Here is a 24,355-nt window from a genome sequence, read left to right as displayed (position 1 = left end):
TATATAACTATAACTATATATATATATAACTATATATAACTATATATATATATAACTATATATAACTATATAACTATAACTATATAACTATAACTATATAATATACTATATATAATATATATATATATACTATATAACTATAACTATATATAACTATACTATATATAACTATATATATTAACTATATATATATAACTATATATAACTATATATATATTAACTATATATATATATAACTATAACTATATATATATAACTATATATAACTATATAACTATATATATATACTAATTATAACTATATATATATAACTATATATAACTAATATTTATATATAATAACTATATATAACTATATATATAACTATATATATATATAACTATATAACTATAACTATATATATATATAACTATATATATAACTATATATATATACTTAACTATATATATATATAACTATATATAACTATATATATATAACTAATATATATAACTATATAACTATAACTATATATATATATAACTATATATAACATATATATATAACTATAACTATATATAACTATATATAACTATATATATATAACTATATATATATAACTATATAACTATAACATATATATATATAACTATATATATATAACTAAACTATATATATATAAAACTATAACTATATATATATAACTATAACTATAACTATATATATATAACTATATAACTATAACTAATATAACTATAACTATATATATATAACTATAACTATATATATATATATAACTATATATAACTTATATATATAACTATATAACTATAACTATATAACTATAACTATATATATATATATATATATATATATAACTATATATAACTATATATATATATAACTACTATAACTATATATATATAAATATATATATATAACTATAACTATATATATATAACTATATATAACTATATATATAACTATAACTATATAATATATATACCTATACTATATATAGATAACTATAATATATAAACTATATATAACTAATATATATAACTATAACTATATATAATATATAACTATATATATATAACTATATATAACTATATATATAACTATATATAACTATATATATATAACTAACTATCTATATATATAATATATATATATATAACTATATAACTATAACCATATATATATATAACTATATATAACTATATATATAACTATATATAACTATATATATATAAATACTATATATATATACTATATATAACTATATATATATAACTATATATAACTATTATATAACTATATATAACTATATTTATAACTATAACTATAACTATATATTATAACTATATAACTATAACTATATATTATATAACTATAACTATATATATATAACTATAACTATATATAATAACTATAACTATATATATATAACTATATATAACTATATATATAGAACTATAACTATATATATATAACTATAACTATATATATATATAACTATATATACTATATATATATAACAACTATATATATTATAACTATATAACTATAACTATAATATATAACTATATATATAACTATATAGATTAATAAACATATAACTATAACTATATATATATAAACTATAACTATAACTATATATATATAACTATATATAACTATATATATATATAACTATAACTATATATATATAACTATATAACTATAACTATATATATATAACTATATATAACTATATATAATAACTATATATTATAACTATAATAACTATATATAACTATTATATATAACTATATATAACTTATATATATAACTATATATAACTATATATATATAACTATATATATATAACTATAACTATATAATATAACTATATATAACTATATATATATAACTATATATATATACTATATAACTATAACTATATATATATATAACTATATATATATAACTATATATATATAACTATAACTATATATATATAACTATATATAACTATATATATATAACTATATATATTAACTATATAACTATATATATATAACTATATACTATACTATTATATATATAACTATATATAACTATATATATTAACTATATAACTATATAAACTATATATATATAACTATATATAACTATATATATAACTATAACTATATATATATAACTATAACTATATATATATAACTATAACTATATATATATATAACTATATATAATAAAACTATATATATATAACTATATATATTAACTATAACTATATATATATAACTATATATAACTATATATATATAACTATAACTATAATATATATAAAACTATATATATATACTATATATAACTATATATATAACTATAACTATATATATATAACTATAAACTATAACTATATATATATAACTATATAACTATATATATATATATAACTATATATAACTATATATATATATAACTATATATAACTTATATATATATAACTATATATATAACTATATAACTATAACTATATATATATATAACTATATATACTATATATATAACTATATAACTATAACTATATATATATATAACTATATATAACTATATATATATAACTATATATATATAACTATATATAACTATATATATATAACTATATATACTATATATATATAACTATAACTATATATTATAACTATAACTATATATATATATAACTATATACTATATATATATATAATTATATAACTATATATATATATAACTATATATATATAACTATATATAACTATATATAACTATATATATATATATATATATACTATAACTATAATTATATAACTATATAATAACTATATATATATAACTATATATATATAACTATATAACTATAACTATATATATATATAACTATATATATACTATATATATATAACTATAACTATATATATATATAACTATATATAACTATATATATATAACTATATATATATAACTATATAACTATATATATATAATATATACTATAACTATATATATATATAACTATATATAACTATATATATATAACTATATATAACTATAACTATATATATAACTATATATAAACTATATATATATATAACTATAACTATATATATATAACTATAACTATATATATATAACTATATAATATATTATATAACTATATATATATACTATATATATAACTATATATATATAACTATAACTATATATATATAACTATATATAACTATATATATATAACTATAACTATATATATATATAACTATATATATATAACTATATATTAACTATATATATATAACTATAACTATATATATATAACTATATAACTATAACTATATATATATATAACTATATATAAAACTATATATATTATATAACTATATATAACTATATATATATAACTATATATAACTATATATATAACTATATATATATAACTATATAACTATATACTATATATATATAACTATATATAACTAATATATATAACTATATACTATAACTATATATATATAAACTATAATAACTATATATATATAACTATAATATATAACTATATATAACTATATATATATAACTATATATAACTATATATATATAACTATAACTATATATATATATAAATATAACTATATATATATATAACTATAACTATATATATATATAACTATATATAACTATATATATATAACTATATATATAAACTATATATAACTATATATAATAATATATAACTATATAAACTATATATATATAACTATATATACTATATATATATAACTATATATAACTATTATATATAACTATATATAACTATATATTATACTATATATAACTATATATATATAACTATAACTATAAAATATATAACTATAACTATAATATAACTATATAATTATATAACTATATAACTATATATATAACTATATAACTATAACTATATATATATAACTATATATAACTATATATATATAACTATATATATAACTATATATAACTATATATATATAACTATATATAACTATATATATATAACTATAACTATATATATATAACTATAACTATATAATATATTAACTATACTATATATATATATACTATATATAACTATATATATATAACTATATATATATAACTATATATAACTATATATATATAACTATATATAACTATATATAATATAACTATATAAACTATATATATAACTATATATAACTATATATATATAACTATAACTATATATATAATATTATAACATATATATAATATAAACTATAACTATATTATATATATAACTATATATATATAACTATATAATAACTATATAACTATAACTATATAACTATAACTAATATATATATATAACTATATATAACTATATTATATATAACTATATATATATAACTATATATAACTATATATATAACTATATATAACTATATATATATAACTATATATAACTATATATATATACTATATATAACTATATATATATACTATATATAACTATATATATATAACTATATATAACTATATATATATAACTATAACTATAAATATATAACTATAACTATAACTATAACTATATATATATATAACTATAACTATATATATATAACTATAACTACTATATATATAACTATAACTTATATATATAAACTATAACTATATATATATATAACTATAACTATATATATATAACTATATATAACTATATATATATAACTATAACTATATATATATATATAACTATATATATATATAACTATATATAACTATATATATATAACTATAACTATATATATATTAACTATATATAACTATATATATATAACTATAACTATATATATATAACTATATATAACTATATATATAACTTATATATAATACTATATAACTATAACTATATATATATATAACTATATAACTATATTATATAACTATATATATATAACTATATAAACTATATATATATAACTATATATATATAACTATATATATACTATATATAACTATATTATATATAACTATATATATATAACTATATATAACTATATATATATAACTATATATAACTATATATATAACTATATATAACTATATATATATATATATATATATAACTATATATAACTATATATATAACTATATATATATAACTATATATATATATAACTATATAACTATAACTATATATTATAACTAATATATAACTATATATATAACTATAACTATATATATATATATATTATAACTATATATATATAACTATATATATAACTATATAACTATAACTATATATATATAACTATATATAACTATATATATATAACTATAACTATATATATATATAACTATATATAACTATATATATATAACTATATATATATACTATATAACTATAACTATATATATATAACTATATATATATAACTATAACTATATATATATAACTATAACTATATATATATAACTATAACTAAACTATATAATATAACTATATAACTATAACTATATATATATATAACTATATATACTATATAATATAACTATATAACTATAACTATAAACTATAACTATATATATATATATATATATATATATATATAACTATATATAACTATATATATATAACTATATATATATAACTATATATATATATATATAACTATATATATATAACTATAACTATATATATATAACTATATATAACTATATATATATACATATATATATATATATTATACTATATATATATAACTATATATAACTATATATAACATATATATATAACTATATATATATAATAACTATATATATAATATACTATAACTATATATATATAACTATATATAACTATATATATATAACTATATATATATATATATATATATAACTATATATATATAACTATATATAACTATATATAACTATATATATATAACTATATATATATAACTATATACTATATATATATATAACTATATATAACTATATATATATAACTATAACTATATATATATATAACTATATATATATAACTATATATATATCTATAACTATATATATATAACTATATATAACTATATATATATAACTATAACTATATATATATAACTATATATATAAACTATATATAACTATATATATATAACTATATATAACTATATATATATAACTATAACTATATATATATATAACTATATATATATAACTATATAACTATAACTATATATATATATAACTATAACTATATATATATATAACTATATATAACTATATATATATATAACTATATATATATAACTATATATAACTATATATATATATAACTATATATAACTATATATATATAACTATATATAACTATATATATATAACTATATATATATAACTATATATAACTATAACTATATATATATAACTATAACTATATATATATATAACTATAACTATATATATATAACTATATATAACTATATATATATAACTATAACTATATATATATAACTATAACTATAACTATATATAACTATATATATATAACTATATAACTATAACTATATATATATAACTATATATATATAACTATATATAACTATATATATATAACTATAACTATATATATATAACTATAACTATATATATATATAACTATATATAACTATATATATATAACTATATATAACTATATATATATAACTATATATATATAACTATATATATATAACTATAACTATATATATATAACTATATATAACTATATATATAACTATATATAACTATATATAACTATATATATATAACTATAACTATATATATATAAACTATAACTATATATATATAACTATATATAACTATATATATATAACTATATATATATATATATATATATAACTATATATATATAACTATATATAACTATATATAACTATATATATATAACTATAACTATATATATATATAACTATATATATATAACTATATATATATAACTATAACTATATATATATATAACTATATATATATAACTATATATATATAACTATAACTATATATATATAACTATATATAACTATATATATATAACTATAACTATATATATATATAACTATATATATATAACTATATATAACTATATATATATAACTATAACTATATATATATATAACTATATATATATAACTATATAACTATAACTATATATATATATAACTATATATAACTATATAACTATATATAACTATATATATATATAACTATATATATATAACTATATATAACTATATATAACTATATATATATAACTATATATATATAACTATATATAACTATATATATATAACTATATATAACTATATATATATAACTATAACTATATATATATAACTATAACTATATATATATAACTATAACTATATATATATAACTATAACTATATATATATAACTATAACTATATATATATAACTATAACTATATATATATAACTATAACTATATATATATAACTATAACTATATATATATATAACTATAACTATATATATATAACTATATATAACTATAACTATATATAACTATATATATATAACTATAACTATATATATATATAACTATATATAACTATATATATATATAACTATATAACTATAACTATATATATATAACTATATATATATATATAACTATATAACTATAACTATATAACTATAACTATATATATATAACTATAACTATATATATATAACTATATATATATAACTATAACTATATAACTATATATAACTATATATATATAACTATATATATATATAACTATATATAACTATATATATATAACTATATATATATAACTATAACTATATATATATAACTATATATATATAACTATAACTATATATATATAACTATATATATATAACTATATATAACTATATATATATAACTATATATATAACTATATATATATAACTATATATATAACTATATAACTATAACTATATATATATATAACTATATATAACTATATATATATAACTATATAACTATAACTATATATATCTATATATATATATAACTATATATATATAACTATATAACTATAACTATATATATATAACTATAACTATATATATATAACTATAACTATATATATATAACTATAACTATATATATATAACTATAACTATATATATATAACTATAACTATATATATATAACTATATATAACTATATAACTATATAACTATAACTATATAACTATATATATATAACTATATATATATAACTATATATATATAACTATATATATAACTATATATATATAACTATATATAACTATATATATATAACTATAACTATATATATAACTATATATAACTATATATATATAACTATATATATATATAACTATAACTATATATATATATATAACTATATATAACTATATATATATAACTATATATAACTATATATATATATATATATATATATATATATAACTATATATATATATATATAACTATAACTATATATATATATATATAACTATATATATATAACTATATATAACTATATATATATATATATATATATATATATAACTATATATATAACTATATATAACTATATATAACTATATATATATAACTATATATATATAACTATATATAACTATATATAACTATATATATATATAACTATATATATATATATAACTATATATATATAACTATATATATATAACTATATATATATATAGTAAAGATCCTGTATAGAATTTCAGGGCAGGTTGTCGTTTATAGAAGATATAGACTGAGTATACCAAACATTAGGTTAACCTTCCTGATATTGAGTTATTATTGATTCAGAACAGCTTCAGTTAGTTGGGGCATGAACTCTACAAGGTGTTGAAAGCTGTACTGCTGGCCCATGTTGACTCCAAGGCTTCCCACAGTTGTGTCAACCCGATGTCCTTCGGGTGGTGGACCATTCTTGATACCAACGGGAAACGGTTGAGCGTTGAAAAACCAGCAGTGTTGCAGTTCTTGACACAAACCGGTGTCTTAAATATTTTGTCTTGGCCATTCACCCCCTGAATGGCACACACACTCACACACGTCTCAAGGCTTCAAAATCAATCTTTGACCTTCCCCTTCATCGACAGTGATTGAAGTGGATTTAACAAGTGTCATCGATAAGGGATCATAGCTTTCACCTGGATTCTCCTGGTCAGTCAATCTCATGGAAAGAGCAGCTGTTCTTAATGTGTGTTTGTCCTGAACTTTCTTGCCGTTTTCATATAATGTGAGAGGTCAGGTGAGTAAGGTATAATGTGAGAGGTCAGGTGAGTAAGGTATAATGTGAGAGGTCAGGTGAGTAAGGTATAATGTGAGAGGTCAGGTGAGTAAGGTATAATGTGAGAGGTCAGGTGAGTAAGGTATAATGTGAGAGGTCAGGTGAGTAAGGTATAATGTGAGAGGTCAGGTGAGTAAGGTATAATGTGAGAGGTCAGGTGAGTAAGGTATAATGTGAGAGGTCAGGTGAGTAAGGTATAATGTGAGAGGTCAGGTGAGTAAGGTATAATGTGAGAGGTCAGGTGAGTAAGGTATAATGTGAGAGGTCAGGTGAGTAAGGTATAATGTGAGAGGTCAGGTGAGTAAGGTATAATTTGAGAGGTCAGGTGAGTAAGGTATAATGTGAGAGGTCAGGTGAGTGAGGCTTCATGTATTTACCTGTAAACCAGGTGCCTCTCCTGGCAGGTGAGTGAGGCTTCATGTATTTACCTGTAAACCAGGTGCCTCTCCTGGCAGGTGAGTGAGGCTTCATGTATTTACCTGTAAACCAGGTGCCTCTCCTGGCAGGTGAGTGAGGCTTCAAGTATTTACCTGTAAACCAGGTGACTCTCCTGGCAGGTGAGTGAGGCTTCATGTATTTACCTGTAAACCAGGTGCCCTCTCCTGGCAGGTGAAACGCCACACGGCTTGACACTGCAACTCTATTACGAAAGTAACACGTTGCTAAAGTAACACGTTGCTAACTAGTTACTATTTAAATACACATTTCAACTTTGTTGCTACCTTGTTACGGAGTAATGTGATGCTATTACTGTAAAACCCTGTGTTACTGTAAAACCCTGTGTTACTGTAACCCCCTGTGTTACTGTAAAACCCTGTGTTACTGTAAAACCCTGTGTTACTAATGTGTTTCCCCAACACTGGTGCAATAACATCAATGTGCAAATAAAACGTTCAAGAGGAGAGCGGTTGACTTTCGATAATAGAAGTGTGGTGAAGAAAGTATTGATTCATGGAGATAGAAACTGAATACATTTCTGGAGGAATAGACACTTTCATTTAAAATGTGACCCTCGTGTCATATTCCATAAGCTTTGGTACATTTTTTATATGACAATGTACATCAGGTTGGAGAAGAAAAAAAACCCAACTCAGTCAATATTGGTTAGATGCCCAGCTTGGTAACACCATTATAAAGGTCAGTGTTGGGCGACATCTTCTGATGTTATTTTATGCATTTAAAGCTCTTCCCACACTAACAGCAGTGGAAAAGCTTCTCATCTGGTGCATCTTCAGAGTTGTTAAATGCCTGAAACTCTTCCCGCACCGAGAGCAGTGGTAAGGCTTCTCTCCGATGTGCGTTAGCTGGTGCCTCTTTAGGTCTGCTGTCTGACTGCAGCTCTTCCCACATTGAGAGCAGTGGTAAGGCTTCTCTCCGGTGTGAGTTCGCTGGTGTCTCGTTAGGTGTGCTGGCCGACTGAAACCCTTCCCACATTGAGAACAGTTGTAAGGCTTCTCTCCTGTGTGAGTTAGCTGGTGTTTCTTCAGGTGTGCCGTCTGACTGAAGCTCCTCCCACACTGAGAGCAGTGATAAGGCTTCTCCTCTGTGTGAGTTAGCTGGTGTGTCTTTAGAGCTCGTGCCCAACCAAACCGCTTCCCACACTGAGAGCAGTGTGGTATGGCTTCTCTCCTGTGTGAGTTCGCTGGTGTTGCTTCAGGTCTCCTGCCTGACTGAAGCTCCTTCCACACTGAGAGCAGTGGTACGGCTGCTCTCCTGTGTGAGTTATCTGGTGTTTCTTTAGGAAATATAAACTGGTGAAGTTATCCCCACATTGAGAGCAGTGATAAGGCTTCTCTTCTGTGTGAGTAATCTGGTGTGTCTTCAGAGATCCTGCCCGACCAAAGCTCTTCCCACACTGAGAGCAGTGGTAAGGCTTCTCTCCTGTGTGAGTTCGCTGGTGTGTCTTCAGGTGACCTGCCTGACTGAAACGCTTATCACACTGAGAGCAGTGGTAAGGCTTCTCTGCCAGGTGTATTATCCTCTGGTGTCGCTTTAGATGTGCTAAATTACTGACGCTGGTCCCACATTGGGAGCAGTGGTAAGGCCTCTCTCCTGTGTGAGTTCTCTGGTGCGTCATTAGTTTGCTTGGTGTCGGAAAGCTCTTCCCACATTGATCACACGGGTAAATCTTCTTTATTCTGTGAGTCTGTTGGTGTGATTTGAGGTGAGTTGGACAAATAACACTGCCTCTGCAATCTGAGCAGGGGTGGGCCCTACAAGTGTGTCTTCTCAACTCCTCTGGCTCATAGAAACTAGTGAAGCAGTCCATGCAGTGGTGATGTTTCTGTCTTGAGTTCCTCCGTCTGTGTCGTTTATGGTTTCCTGATGCTGTGGAACTGGGCTCACCGTCTGAACCTGGGTTGGAGATCTCTCCTGTGGGAATATGGACATACAGTAGCTAGTTAAAAGTCTACACACCTCTTGCATAGTCTACACATTTTGCTGCCTTAAAACTAAATATCAAAAAGGGAATATGTTAGATTTTTCCACAACCAATCTACACAACCCACCAAAATATTTATAAAGTTAAAGACAAATTATAGAACATTTCATAGATGTCTTGATTGCGTCACATGTCCTCAAAACCCAGTTAATACTTCCTTGATTACGTCCTGGAACCACCTTTTGGGCAGCCATGACAGGTCTCAATTATATTGAAGCAGACTAACTTCGCACATCTCTTAGGGCAACATGTATCCATTGTCGGTTTTCCTCTAACTTTAACCTGAGCTTCGCTCCTTTAATATTTATTTTGATCCTGACAAACTATCCTGTCTCTGCCAGTGACAAGCATACCCATAACAGGATCCTGACGCCACAATATTTAAAGATACATACACAGGTGGGTAAATAAGTTGCACAGTGGGTTAATGGTATACTGCTACTGTAACCGATGTGAAATGGCTAGCTAGTTAGCGGTGGTGCGCGCTAATAGCGTTTCAAATCGGGTGATGTCACTCGCTCTGAGACTTGAAGTAGTTGTTCACCTTGCTCTGCAAGGGCCGTGGCTTTTGTGGAGCGATGGGTAATGATGCTTCGTGGGTGACTGTTGTCTATGTGTGCAGAGGGTCCCAGGTTCGAGCCCAGGTTGGGGCGAGGGGACGGACGAAAGCTAAACTGTTACACGACCACAATCTCTGTCTAGAAGCGGAGCTCACTTTAACAATTATAGTTGTGGGAAGTGAGCTGTCAATAACAGTTGTGGAATATCCTGCTTACCTGGATCAGTGATACTATCTACTTCCTCTTCCTCTAGATCTGGAGAAGACCCGTCCCTGTTCTCTTCTTTGACTGGACTCTCCTCGTCGTTGACTCCGCTCTCCTTCACCTCCTCTTTGAGTGGTCTTTCCTCCGTCGCCTCTGTGATGGCTCTCTCCTCATCCTCTTCCTCTTTGACTGCACTCTCCTCATCCTCTTCCTCTGTGATGGCTCTCTCCTCATCCTCTTCCTCTTTGACTGCTCTCTCCTCCACCTCCTCTCTGACTGCTCCCTCCTCCACCTCCTCTTTGATTGCTCTCTCCTCCACCTCCTCTCTGACTGCTCCCTCCTCCACCTCCTCTCTGACTGCCCTCTCCTCCACCTCCTCTCTGACTGCCCTCTCCTCCACCTCCTCTTTGATTGCTCTCTCCTCCACCTCCTCTCTGACTGCGCCCTCCTCCACCTCCTCTCTGACTGCTCTCTCCTCCACCTCCTCTCTGACTGCTCTCTCCTCCACCTCCTCTCTGACTGCTCTCTCCTCCACCTCCTCTCTGACTGCTCTCTCCTCCACCTCCTCTCTGACTGCCCTCTCCTCCACCTCCTCTCTGACTGCCCTCTCCTCCACCTCCTCTTTGATTGCTCTCTCCTCCACCTCCTCTTTGATTGCTCTCTCCTCCACCTCCTCTCCGACTGCTCTCTCCTCCTCCTCTTTGACAATCACATTGAGTTGCAGTGTTTGACTGCAGTCCTCCAGCTTCACTGAGACCATCTCTGGACCCTGCTGTGAGGTTCTCTGTGATGGAACACCACAGCCAGAAACTGGGGACTCCATAGACTTGGGTTCAGACATGGAAGGCTACAGATGGATTCAGAAGAGGCACAAAAAAAGTGAAAGGTGAGTTTCACAAAACAGGGTGAGTTTCACTAGAACAGCTTTGCTAACAAAAAAGGGATAGACCATGCATGCAAAATATTTCGGCTTCTAGGATTCTGCTAAGAAAATGTAGCTAGCTAGCTAACATTGCTGTGGCGATGGCAACGATCGCTAACGTTAGCCATTTGAGCTAATTGGGTTAACTTTAGCTTACTGGTAACTATATTTTTTTGCTTTATTGGGTTAACTGCAGTTTACTGGTTCACCTTTCTCATTGCGGTGGGATGTGATCTAGCTAGATGGCTCAATTACAAGCACAAAGTTAGTTTAAAGCCAAACCAAAATGTGGGTTTGTTTTGTAATCACACTGGACACATGGCTAACTAAGGTTGGCTAGCTAGCTAACACACGGCCTGGCTAACTAAGGTTGGCTAGCTAGCTAACACACGGCCTGGCTAACTAAGGTTGGCTAGCTAGCTAACACACGGCCTGGCTAACTAAGGTTGGCTAGCTAGCTAACACACGGCCTGGCTAACTAGCCATGCTAACTTACTAACGTTAGCTAGTGATCAGTGTTGCCTGATTGAGATGAACAATTCACACATCACATATCGGACATTGATAAAAAAAAAAAAGAATGTGATCATTCACAATTAGCGTAGAAGTTGAAGATGACACCTTAGCAGTAACCTAGTTAGCACCTAAACATGTGGCTTTTTGTCAAGACATGTTGATTGGGGGTAGGTCGACAAATAATCAGACTACTAAAAACAGTTATAGGTACATAGAATGTTATAAATGATGAAGTTAAATAATCTACATAATGATTTGAGCATGTAGAAGAGATGTGTAGTTATAAACACAAATGTGCAAAGTGTGTAACTGATGAGTTGTGAACATAAAAGAATGATCTATAATTGCACTTGCAAACTTGTAACTTAATATTTGCATCTGTAAACCTGCGCATGTTAATTTCGCATGCTCAGTCTTTTGGCAGTGGTTTAGCGCCCAACTGTGACAAAAAAAGATTTATAGATGTGCAAACAGCGTTTTGCAAGCAAGGAGAGCGAGATAAGGAGTTCTGGGAGGTGGGACAGGTTTCTTTTAACCGATCAGATGAAGTTTCATAGACCAGCCATACTCTACAATAGTTGGTTGGTGACAGCTCACATGGGCCATGTTGTCTGGCGCAACCACCTGTCAATCACGACGTGCGTTACCAGGTTACCACTAAGACTGATTGCACAATGTCCACCTGTTAGCTGTGATGGCAAGTAAGTTTAAACACTTTCTGTGTGAAACACTTTCTGACTAATGAGATGACAAACCAGCACAGGTGAAACACCTTCTGACTAATGAGATGACAAACCAGCACAGGTGTAACACATACTGACTAACGAGATGACAAACCAGCACAGGTGTAACACATACTGACTAACGAGGTGAAGCCAATTGGTGCGCCTAACGTGGCCAATAGTGCAAAATCACTGGGAAAAAAACTGGATGATCTATGATCCAGACTATCCTACCAATTGTAATATTTGTATATCTGGTGTAATAATTGTAATATCTGGTGTGTTACCGAGTCGTGGCTGAACGATCCAGACTATCCTACCAACTGTAATATCTGGTGTGGTACCGAGTCGCGGCTGAACGATCCAGACTATCCTACCAACTGTAATATCTGGTGTGGTACCGAGTCGCGGCTGAACGATCCAGACTATCCTACCAACGGGATATTAACTGTAATATCTGGTGTGTTACTGAGTCGCGGCTGAATGACGACAAGGATAAAATAAAGCTGTCTGGCTTCTTTGTGTTTCGGCAGGACAGAGCAGCTACGTCTGGTAAGACGAGGGGCGTGTCTATTTGTCAATAACTGCTAGTGCGCAATGTCTAATATTAAAGTCTTGAGGTATTGCTCCCCTATGGTAGAATACCTCATGATAAGTTGTAGACCACACTATCTACCAAGAGAGTTCTCATCTGTACTTTCCGTAGCTGTCTATTTACTACCACAGACCGATGCACTGAGACCGCACTCAACGAGCTGTATTAGGACATATTCAAACAGGAAAACGCTCATCCAGAAGTGGCGCTCCTAGTGGTCGGGGACTTTAATGCAGGCAAACTAAAATCCATTGTACCTCGTTTCTACCAGGATGTCACATGTGCAACCAGAGGGGGAAAACAATTAAATAATAATAAACTCTGGACCACCTTTACTCCACACACAGAGATGCAAATCTGACCATAATTCCATCCTTCTGATTCCTGCTTACAAGCAAAAACGAAAGCAGGAAGTACCAGTGACTTGCTCAATAACCGATGTGGTCTGATGAGGCAGATGGAACGCTGCAGGACTGTTTAGCAGCGCAGACTGGAATATGTTCCGAGATTCATCCAATGGCATTGAGGATTATACCACCTTATACTACCAAGCCAGTGACTAACTGCATTGATGATGTCGTCCCCACAGGGACAGTACGTACATATCCCAACAAGAAGCGAAGCTTCTCTTCGCTTTACAGTTGGCTTGGCAACGGACTCTGACAGGCTGGCGCGAGAACCACTAGAGCGAGCGGCTTCCTCTGTGGGCCGAAACAACCCCTTGACTATAAATACTGTAAATGATAACATGATTATCTCACATTTCAGGTTGGCAACACAGGACACCCAAACATCAGAAAAATATACGGTTCTATTAATACATAAAGTGGTGCCTCTTTTTCACAGCAACTAGGTCCCTTTAACTTTGATGTTACAGACAAAGTAGGTCCAACAATGGTAGCCTGTCTCCTACTTTATCAGAAACTTTTCCATACAGGTATAAATTCATCAATATAATACCAACCTCTTGACCTTAGGGGGTTTATTTATTTAATGTATTATACTGTCTTTGTACCATGGTAACACGCAATTCATAAAGATGGTACTATTTGATCAGTTTTGGTACCGTTTATCATAATTGTGCAATACCATGGTTGAACATACAATGTAGTTTAAAACCATGGTATTTCCATGATCCACATGGTATGAATGATGAAATACCATGGCATTATTTAGGTGCATGGCAGTACCATCCATGGTGCATATCCATGGTTCAGGGTATACCATGGTATAAGTCAAAGTACCATAGAAGTACAATGGTATGAATGAAAGTACCATTGTAGTGCCATGGTACATTTTTGTCACCGGGGATATGGCGGATGTTCTCCGCTAGTGCCAATGACATACTGTTCGCTCAATTAAGTTAAGAATTTTGATAACTAAAAGACCGATTGGAGTCTTTTCATTGTCATCCCTTTACAGCAACAGCCATTTGCTTTTCAAACAGTTTTCCCGCGATTGTATTTTTTAAATATTGCGATATGCCCGGCTGGGTCTCTGCTTTTCACTGACAGTCGCAACTTAACAATGATCTATTTTGGTATTTGAAGCGCGCGCTGCCCAAATCGCTGGCCCTTCAGACTGTCGACAATGTGTTTTTATTTTTTTAAGCAAGCTAACGATCCTCTGTGCCGATATTATGATTTCTAGTGTAGTAGCCTATTTTGAATTATGTCTGTATAAATAGGAATACGCTAATTAGGATATCATTTTCAATTTCCTTTATGCCGTTTTAATGTGTCATAAACACAAGCAGTTATCATTTTGATTGTCAAACAAAGCACTTAACGGCGTACCTATAGGCTACCCGCGGACATTCGTTCAGTCACAATAATTTCAGCATCCAAACCCCAATTTAATGACTGGAAAGAGATTCAAAACTACGTGTGGTGTATTGCAATTCTGCGATTGTCACAAGGCCTACACTTGTAGCCTGAATTGCAGCATCTACTGTTGTCCACGCGCGCCTCGTACGCCCACTATATATTTTACCGGGACACCGTATGGGTGTCCCGCCTGACTTTCACCACTGATTCAACTTCCTAATAAAGCGTAATCTTACCTTGGAACTTGACTTTGAGAAGTTGCTACCGATACTAGCCACTCTTCTTCGAGGCTTAACGGCGGTTGGCATCCAATAAATGATGCATTACCGCCACCTACTGGACTGGAGTACAACTCCCTTATACTTTGTACGCAGTATTTGCAGCATACTGTAGTTATACTGCACTTGTTTCCATAAGGGCTCCTACCTCAGGGCAACAGCCTGAAAGGATGGGACACGTGTCCAGCGGCAATCCAATCCGCTGAACTGGGGAGGTCTGCCCTGTTCTTCAGACTGAAGCTATTTGATAGCTGGTCTGGGGTGGTCTGCCCTGTTCTTCAGACTGAAGCTATTTGATAGCTGGTCTGGGGAGGTCTGCCCTGTTCTTCAGACTGAAGCTATTTGATAGCTGGTCTGGGGAGGTCTGCCCTGTTCTTCAGACTGAAGCTATTTGATAGCTGGTCTGGGGAGGTCTGCCCTGTTCTTCAGACTGAAGCTATTTGATAGCTGGTCTGGGGAGGTCTGCCCTGTTCTTCAGACTGAAGCTATTTGATAGCTGGTCTGGGGAGGTTTGCCCTGTTCTTCAGACTGAAGCTATTTGATAGCTGGTCTGGGGAGGTCTGCCCTGTTCTTCAGACTGAAGCTATTTGATAGCTGGTCTGGGGAGGTTTGCCCTGTTCTTCAGACTGAAGCTATTTGATAGCTGGTCTGGGGAGGTCTGCCCTGTTCTTCAGACTGAAGCTATTTGATAGCTGGTCTGGGGAGGTCTGCCCTGTTCTTCAGACTGAAGCTATTTGATAGCTGGTCTGGGGAGGTCTGCCCTGTTCTTCAGACTGAAGCTATTTGATAGCTGGTCTGGGGAGGTCTGCCCTGTTCTTCAGACTGAAGCTATTTGATAGCTGGTCTGGGGAGGTCTGCCCTGTTCTTCAGACTGAAGCTATTTGATAGCTGGTCTGGGGAGGTTTGCCCTGTTCTTCAGACTGAAGCTATTTGATAGCTGGTCTGGGGAGGTCTGCCCTGTTCTTCAGACTGAAGCTATTTGATAGCTGGTCTGGGGAGGTTTGCCCTGTTCTTCAGACTGAAGCTATTTGATAGCTGGTCTGGGGAGGTCTGCCCTGTTCTTCAGACTGAAGCTATTTGATATCTGGTCTGGGGAGGTCTGCCCTGTTCTTCAGACTGAAGCTATTTGATAGCTGGTCTGGGGAGGTCTGCCCTGTTCTTCAGACTGAAGCTATTTGATATTTAATATTTTCAATGACGGCCTGGGAACAGTGGGTTAACTGGCCTGGGAACAGTGGGTTAACTGGCCTGGGAACAGTGGGTTAACTGGCCTGGGAACAGTGGGTTAACTGGCCTGGGAACAGTGGGTTTACTGGCCTGGGAACAGTGGGGTTAACTGGCCTAGGAACAGTGGGTTAACTGGTCTAGGAACAGTGGGTTAACTGGTCTAGGAACAGTGGGTTAACTGGCCTAGGAACAGTGGGTTAACTGGCCTAGGAACAGTGGGTTAACTGGCCTAGGAACAGTGGGTTAACTGGCCTAGGAACAGTGGGTTAACTGGCCTAGGAACAGTGGGTTAACTGGCCTGGGAACAGTGGGTTAACTGGCCTGGGAACAGTGGGTTAACTGGCCTGGGAACAGTGGGTTAACTGGCCTGGGAACAGTGGGTTAACTGGCCTGGGAACAGTGGGTTAACTGGCCTGGGAACAGTGGGTTAACTGGCCTGGGAACAGTGGGTTAACTGGCCTGGGAACAGTGGGTTAACTGGCCTAGGAACAGTGGGTTAACTGGTCTAGGAACAGTGGGTTAACTGGCCTGGGAACAGTGGGTTAACTGGCCTGGGAACAGTGGGTTAACTGGCCTGGGAACAGTGGGTTAACTGGCCTGGGAACAGTGGGTTAACTGGCCTAGGAACAGTGGGTTAACTGGTCTAGGAACAGTGGGTTAACTGGCCTGGGAACAGTGGGTTAACTGGCCTGGGAACAGTGGGTTAACTGGCCTGGGAACAGTGGGTTAACTGGCCTGGGAACAGTGGGTTAACTGGCCTGGGAACAGTGGGTTAACTGGCCTGGGAACAGTGGGTTAACTGCCTGTTCAGGGGCAGAACGACAGATTTGTACCTTGTCAGTTCGGGGATTTGAACTTGCAACCTTCCGGTAACTAGTCCAACGCTCTAACCACCAGGCTACCCTGCCTCTAAGCACCAGGCTACCCTGCCTCTAAGCACCAGGATACCCTGCCTCTAAGCACCAGGCTACCCTGCCTCTAACCACTAGGCTACCCTGCCTCTAACCACTAGGCTACCCTGCCTCTAACCACTAGGCTACCCTGCCTCTAACCACTAGGCTACCCTGCCTCTAACCACTAGGCTACCCTGCCTCTAACCACTAGGCTACCCTGCCTCTAACCACTAGGCTACCCTGCCTCTAACCACTAGGCTACCCTGCCTCTAACCACTAGGCTACCCTGCCTCTAACCACTAGGCTACCCTGCCTCTAACCACTAGGCTACCCTGCCTCTAACCACTAGGCTACCCTGCCTCTAACCACCAGGCTACCCTGCCTCTAACCACTAGGCTACCCTGCCGCCCTCAGACAGAACAGATTGTTATTTTAGCCACTGGATGAAAGGTTGTCGTTTTGAGAAGTGGGAGAGCAGGCAGCGGAAGGCAATGGATTCACCAAGTTCATATCATCTGTGTATTATGTAAAGGGATAAGCACAGACGTTCTGTACATTACCTTGGAGATAATGGATGTGTATTATGTAAAGGGATAAACACAGACGTTCTGTACATTACCTTGGAGATAATGGATGTGTATTATGTAAAGGGATAAACACAGACATTCTGTACATTACCTTGGAGATAATGGATGTGTATTATGTAAAGGGGTAAACGCCTCTGTTCTGTACATTACCTTGGGGATAATGGATGTGTATTATGTAAAGGGATAAAGGCCTCTGTTCTGTACATTACCTTGGAGATAATGGATGTGTATTATGTAAAGGGGTAAACGCCTCTGTTCTGCACATTACCTTGGAGATAATGGATGACGCAGCGGGACAAGACGGAGATGAGTCCCTTTGCCGAGTTCCTTTCTCCAAGGTAATGTACAGAACAGAGGCCTTTACCCCTTTACAAAATACACATGCATTATCTCCAAGGTAATGTACAGAACAGAGGCCTTTACCCTGCTGATACCACAGTTGCCAAAGGAAACCATATGAAAGCACACGTTTAGCAGTAGAACTCCTGCTGCTACTGTGCTCTGGCATGTAGCTCCCACCACCTCCCCAGCCTGTTAGCAGTGATAGAGCTCCTGCTGCTACTGTGCTCTGGCTTGTAGCTCCCACCACCACCCCAGCCTGTTAGCAGTGATAGAGCTCCTGCTGCTACTGTGCTCTGGCTTGTAGCTCCCACCACCACCCCAGCCTGTTAGCAGTGGTAGAGCTCCTGCTGCTACTGTGCTCTGGCGTGTAGCTCCCACCACCACCCCAGCCTGTTAGCAGTGGTAGAGCTCCTGCTGCTACTGTGCTCTGGCTTGTAGCTCCCACCACCACCCCAGCCTGTTAGCAGTGGTAGAGCTCCTGCTGCTACTGTGCTCTGGCTTGTAGCTCCCACCACCACCCCAGCCTGTTAGCAGTGGTAGAAAGAACTTCAGGAGAAAAGACTTTCAAGTACTACTTAAGTAGTTTTTTTTGGGGGGGGGGTATCTATACTTTACTTTTTATATTTTTAAAAACATTTACTTCACTACAGTCCTAAAGAAAATGTACTGTTTACTCTATGCATTTTCCCTGACACCCAAAAGTACTCGTTACATGTTGAGTGCTTAACAGGACCCGAAAATGGTCCAATTTACCCACTTATCAAGAGAACATGTGTTCATCCCTACTGCCTCTGATCTGACAGACTCACTAAACACAAATGCATCGTTTGTAAATGATGTCTGAGTGTTGGAGTGTGCCCCTGGCTATGCATACATTTTAAAAACAAGAAAATGGTGCCATCTGTTTTGCTTAATATAATGAATTTGAAATTATTTATACTTTTACTACTTATGTATATTTCACCAATAACATTTACTTTTGATACTTTTAATAATAATTATATTTAGAACCGAATACTTAGACTTTTACTGGGTGACTTTCATTTTAGTAACATTCTTTAAAAAGGTATCTATATTTTAACTCTAGTATTTTGTACAATTGGGTACTTTTTCCACCACTGCCTGTTTGGTTCTGTGTTCCTGCTGGGGAGATTGGTATAGCTTACCTCGTTCACTGTCTGTTTGGTTCTGTGTTCCTGCCGGGGAGATTGGTATAGCTTACCGCGTTCACTGCCTGTTTGGTTCTGTGTTCCTGCCGGGGAGATTGGTATAGCTTACCGCGTTCACTGCCTGTTTGGTTCTGTGTTCCTGCCGGGGAGATTGGTATAGCTTACCGCGTTCACTGCCTGTTTGGCCGGGCGGCCAGCTCTAGGAAGAGTCTTGGTGGTTCCAAACTTCTTCCATTTTAGAATGATGGAGGCCACTGTGTTCTTGGGGACCTTCAATGCTGCAGCAATTCTTTGGTACCCTTCCCCAGATCTGTGCCTCGACACAATCCTGTCTCGGAGCTCCACAGATAATTCCTTCGACCTCATGTCTTGGTTTTTGCTGTGACATGCACTGTCAACTGTGGGACCTTATATAGACAGGCCTGCCTTTCCAAATCATGTCCAATCAATTGAAATTACCACAGGTGGACTCCAATCAAGTTGTAGAAACATCTCAAGGATGATCAATGGAAACAGGATGCACCTGAGCTCAATTTCGAGTCTCATAGCAAAGGGTCTGAATACTTATGTAAATTCGGTGCTTTACGCCACTGACCTCGTTCTCTTTCAGTCACCCACGTGGGTATAACCAATGAGATGGGAGAGGCAGAACTTGCAGCGCGATCCGCGTCACTCGTTGGCGCGCGGTTTGGGTTCCGTGTAAAGCATTTCACTGTTGATCTACACCTGTTGTATTCAGCGCACGTGACAAATACAATTTGATTTGATCAGCTGAAAATGACTAAATACAAAAAGAACACTAAAATACACATTAATCAGGAATGTGATCAAATCTAGACAGGATGTAGAGATCACCACCTCGTGTAACAGTTGCTTTACTCAATTACAATAACTTACCTCGTGCGCAGCTTGACCACGGAGTGCGACACATTGGGAACATCTGTCATTTGTCTTATGATCATATGACAATCTATGAGGAAGCTGCTCCTTGGTGATCGGACATCGCCTTCCCGCCAAAGGGGCTACGAAAATAAAATAAACAATAAATTAGCTACAACATACACTGCTAAAAACTGTTTTAGGTTAAAAGACTAAGAGCACTATACATAATTTAGGAACAGCATTAGAGAGATAAGCCAACCAAATGTTTTTTTCATTGACTTCGCTAGATATTTTGCGAAATGCGTCTCTTTTAGATCTGACACAGGAGATTTTTTTTAAATATTTTTTTATATTTTTATTTTACCTTTATTTAACCAGGTAGGCTAGTTGAGAACACCTTTATTTAACCAGGTAGGCTAGTTGAGAACACCTTTATTTAACCAGGTGGCTAGTTGAGAACACCTTTATTTAACCAGGTAGGCTAGTTGAGAACACCTTTATTTAACCAGGTAGGCTAGTTGAGAACACCTTTATTTAACCAGGTAGGCTAGTTGAGAACACCTTTATTTAACCAGGTAGGCTAGTTGAGAACACCTTTATTTAACCAGGTAGGCTAGTTGAGAACACCTTTATTTAACCAGGTAGGCTAGTTGAGAACAAGTTCTCATTTACAACTGCGACCTGGCCAAGATAAAGCATAGCAGTGTGAACAGACAACAACACAGAGTTACACATGGAGTAAACAATTAACAAGTCAATAACACAGTAGAAAAAAAGAGAGTCTATATACATTGTGTGCAAAAGGCATGAGGAGGTAGGCGGATAATTACAATTTTGCAGATTAACACTGGAGTGATAAATGATCAGATGGTCATGTACAGGTAGAGATATTGGTGTGCAAAAGAGCAGAAAAGTAAATAAATAAAAACAGTATGGGGATGAGGTAGGTAAAAATGGGTGGGCTATATACCAATAGACTATGTACAGCTGCAGCGATCGGTTAGCTGCTCAGATAGCAGATGTTTGAAGTTGGTGAGGGAGATAAAAGTCTCCAACTTCAGCGATTTTTGCAATTCGTTCCAGTCACAGGCAGTAAATTATATATTTAACACAGGACAAGTAAATTATACAAAATCTCGGGCTTTACCACGCATGCCATTCAAAAAAAAAAGATACACAACTTGCAGCCTTGGTTCCCGTTGCTGGATGTCCTTTGCCTCTTGCAGGAACTCCTCAGCAACAACAATTAGATTACTGACCATCTCTTTATCAATCAAATGACCGCCGAAGGCTCCGCAACATGGTCTCTAGCCCGACAAATAGACAGCAGACCCCGATGGGTCCAGTGACACTGTATTTGTATGTAACGTTAGCTAACAACCCCAAATGCGTTCCCTTGTCTAATATGCGACAACTCTCAGATACTTAGACCGATGACAATCGTGCATTGACAGGCGACGCAGTTTTAATGACTACTAGCTAAAAAAATAAATGGTTCTTCATACAGACATCTGGCTATAGTAACTTTAGCTGGTTAACGTTTTATAGATTCCAATACTAGATTACCACTAACTATCAACACCTAGCTATTACACCACTCCCTATCAACACCTAGCTATTACACCACTCCCTATCAACACCTAGCTATTACACCACTCCCTATCAACACCTATCGGTTACACCACTCCCTATCAACACCTAGCTATTACACCACTCCCTATCAACACCTATCGGTTACACCACTCCCTATCAACACCTAGCTATTACACCACTCCCTATCAACACCTATCGGTTACACCACTCCCTATCAACACCTAGCTATT

At 32.1% G+C, this 24,355-nt stretch overlaps 1 protein-coding gene across 1 annotated transcript; it reads right to left on the bottom strand.

The window, feature by feature from the left end:
• Positions 1-10,335: 10,335 nt before the first annotated feature.
• Positions 10,336-17,477, bottom strand: LOC116367782 (zinc finger protein 391-like). The gene is made up of 3 exons (XM_031818947.1): positions 17,391-17,477; positions 12,586-13,420; positions 10,336-11,739 (listed from the first exon to the last, which is right to left on the bottom strand). The coding sequence occupies exons 1-3, from the start codon at positions 17,460-17,462 to the stop codon at positions 10,934-10,936; spliced, it is 1,713 nt and encodes a 570-aa protein (XP_031674807.1). The 5' UTR covers positions 17,463-17,477; the 3' UTR covers positions 10,336-10,933.
• Positions 17,478-24,355: the final 6,878 nt, after the last annotated feature.

The sequence above is a fragment of the Oncorhynchus kisutch genome, unplaced genomic scaffold (genome assembly GCF_002021735.2).
Source record: "Oncorhynchus kisutch isolate 150728-3 unplaced genomic scaffold, Okis_V2 scaffold1736, whole genome shotgun sequence".
In the NCBI taxonomy this organism is placed as follows: domain Eukaryota; kingdom Metazoa; phylum Chordata; class Actinopteri; order Salmoniformes; family Salmonidae; genus Oncorhynchus; species Oncorhynchus kisutch.
This window is presented reverse-complemented; position numbering and strand designations above follow the sequence as displayed.

Bases quoted from the DNA above. Each gene is read 5' to 3' on its own strand.
- LOC116367782 (XM_031818947.1), bottom strand. From the start codon at position 17,462: ATGCCAACCGCCGTTAAGCCTCGAAGAAGAGTGGCTAGTATCGGTAGC. The intron at 13,421-17,390 runs GTAAGATTACGC...ATCCATCTGTAG, and splicing joins TCTCAAAGTCAAGTTCCAAG to CCTTCCATGTCTGAACCCAA. The intron at 11,740-12,585 runs GTAAGCAGGATA...ATATTCCCACAG, and splicing joins AGATAGTATCACTGATCCAG to GAGAGATCTCCAACCCAGGT.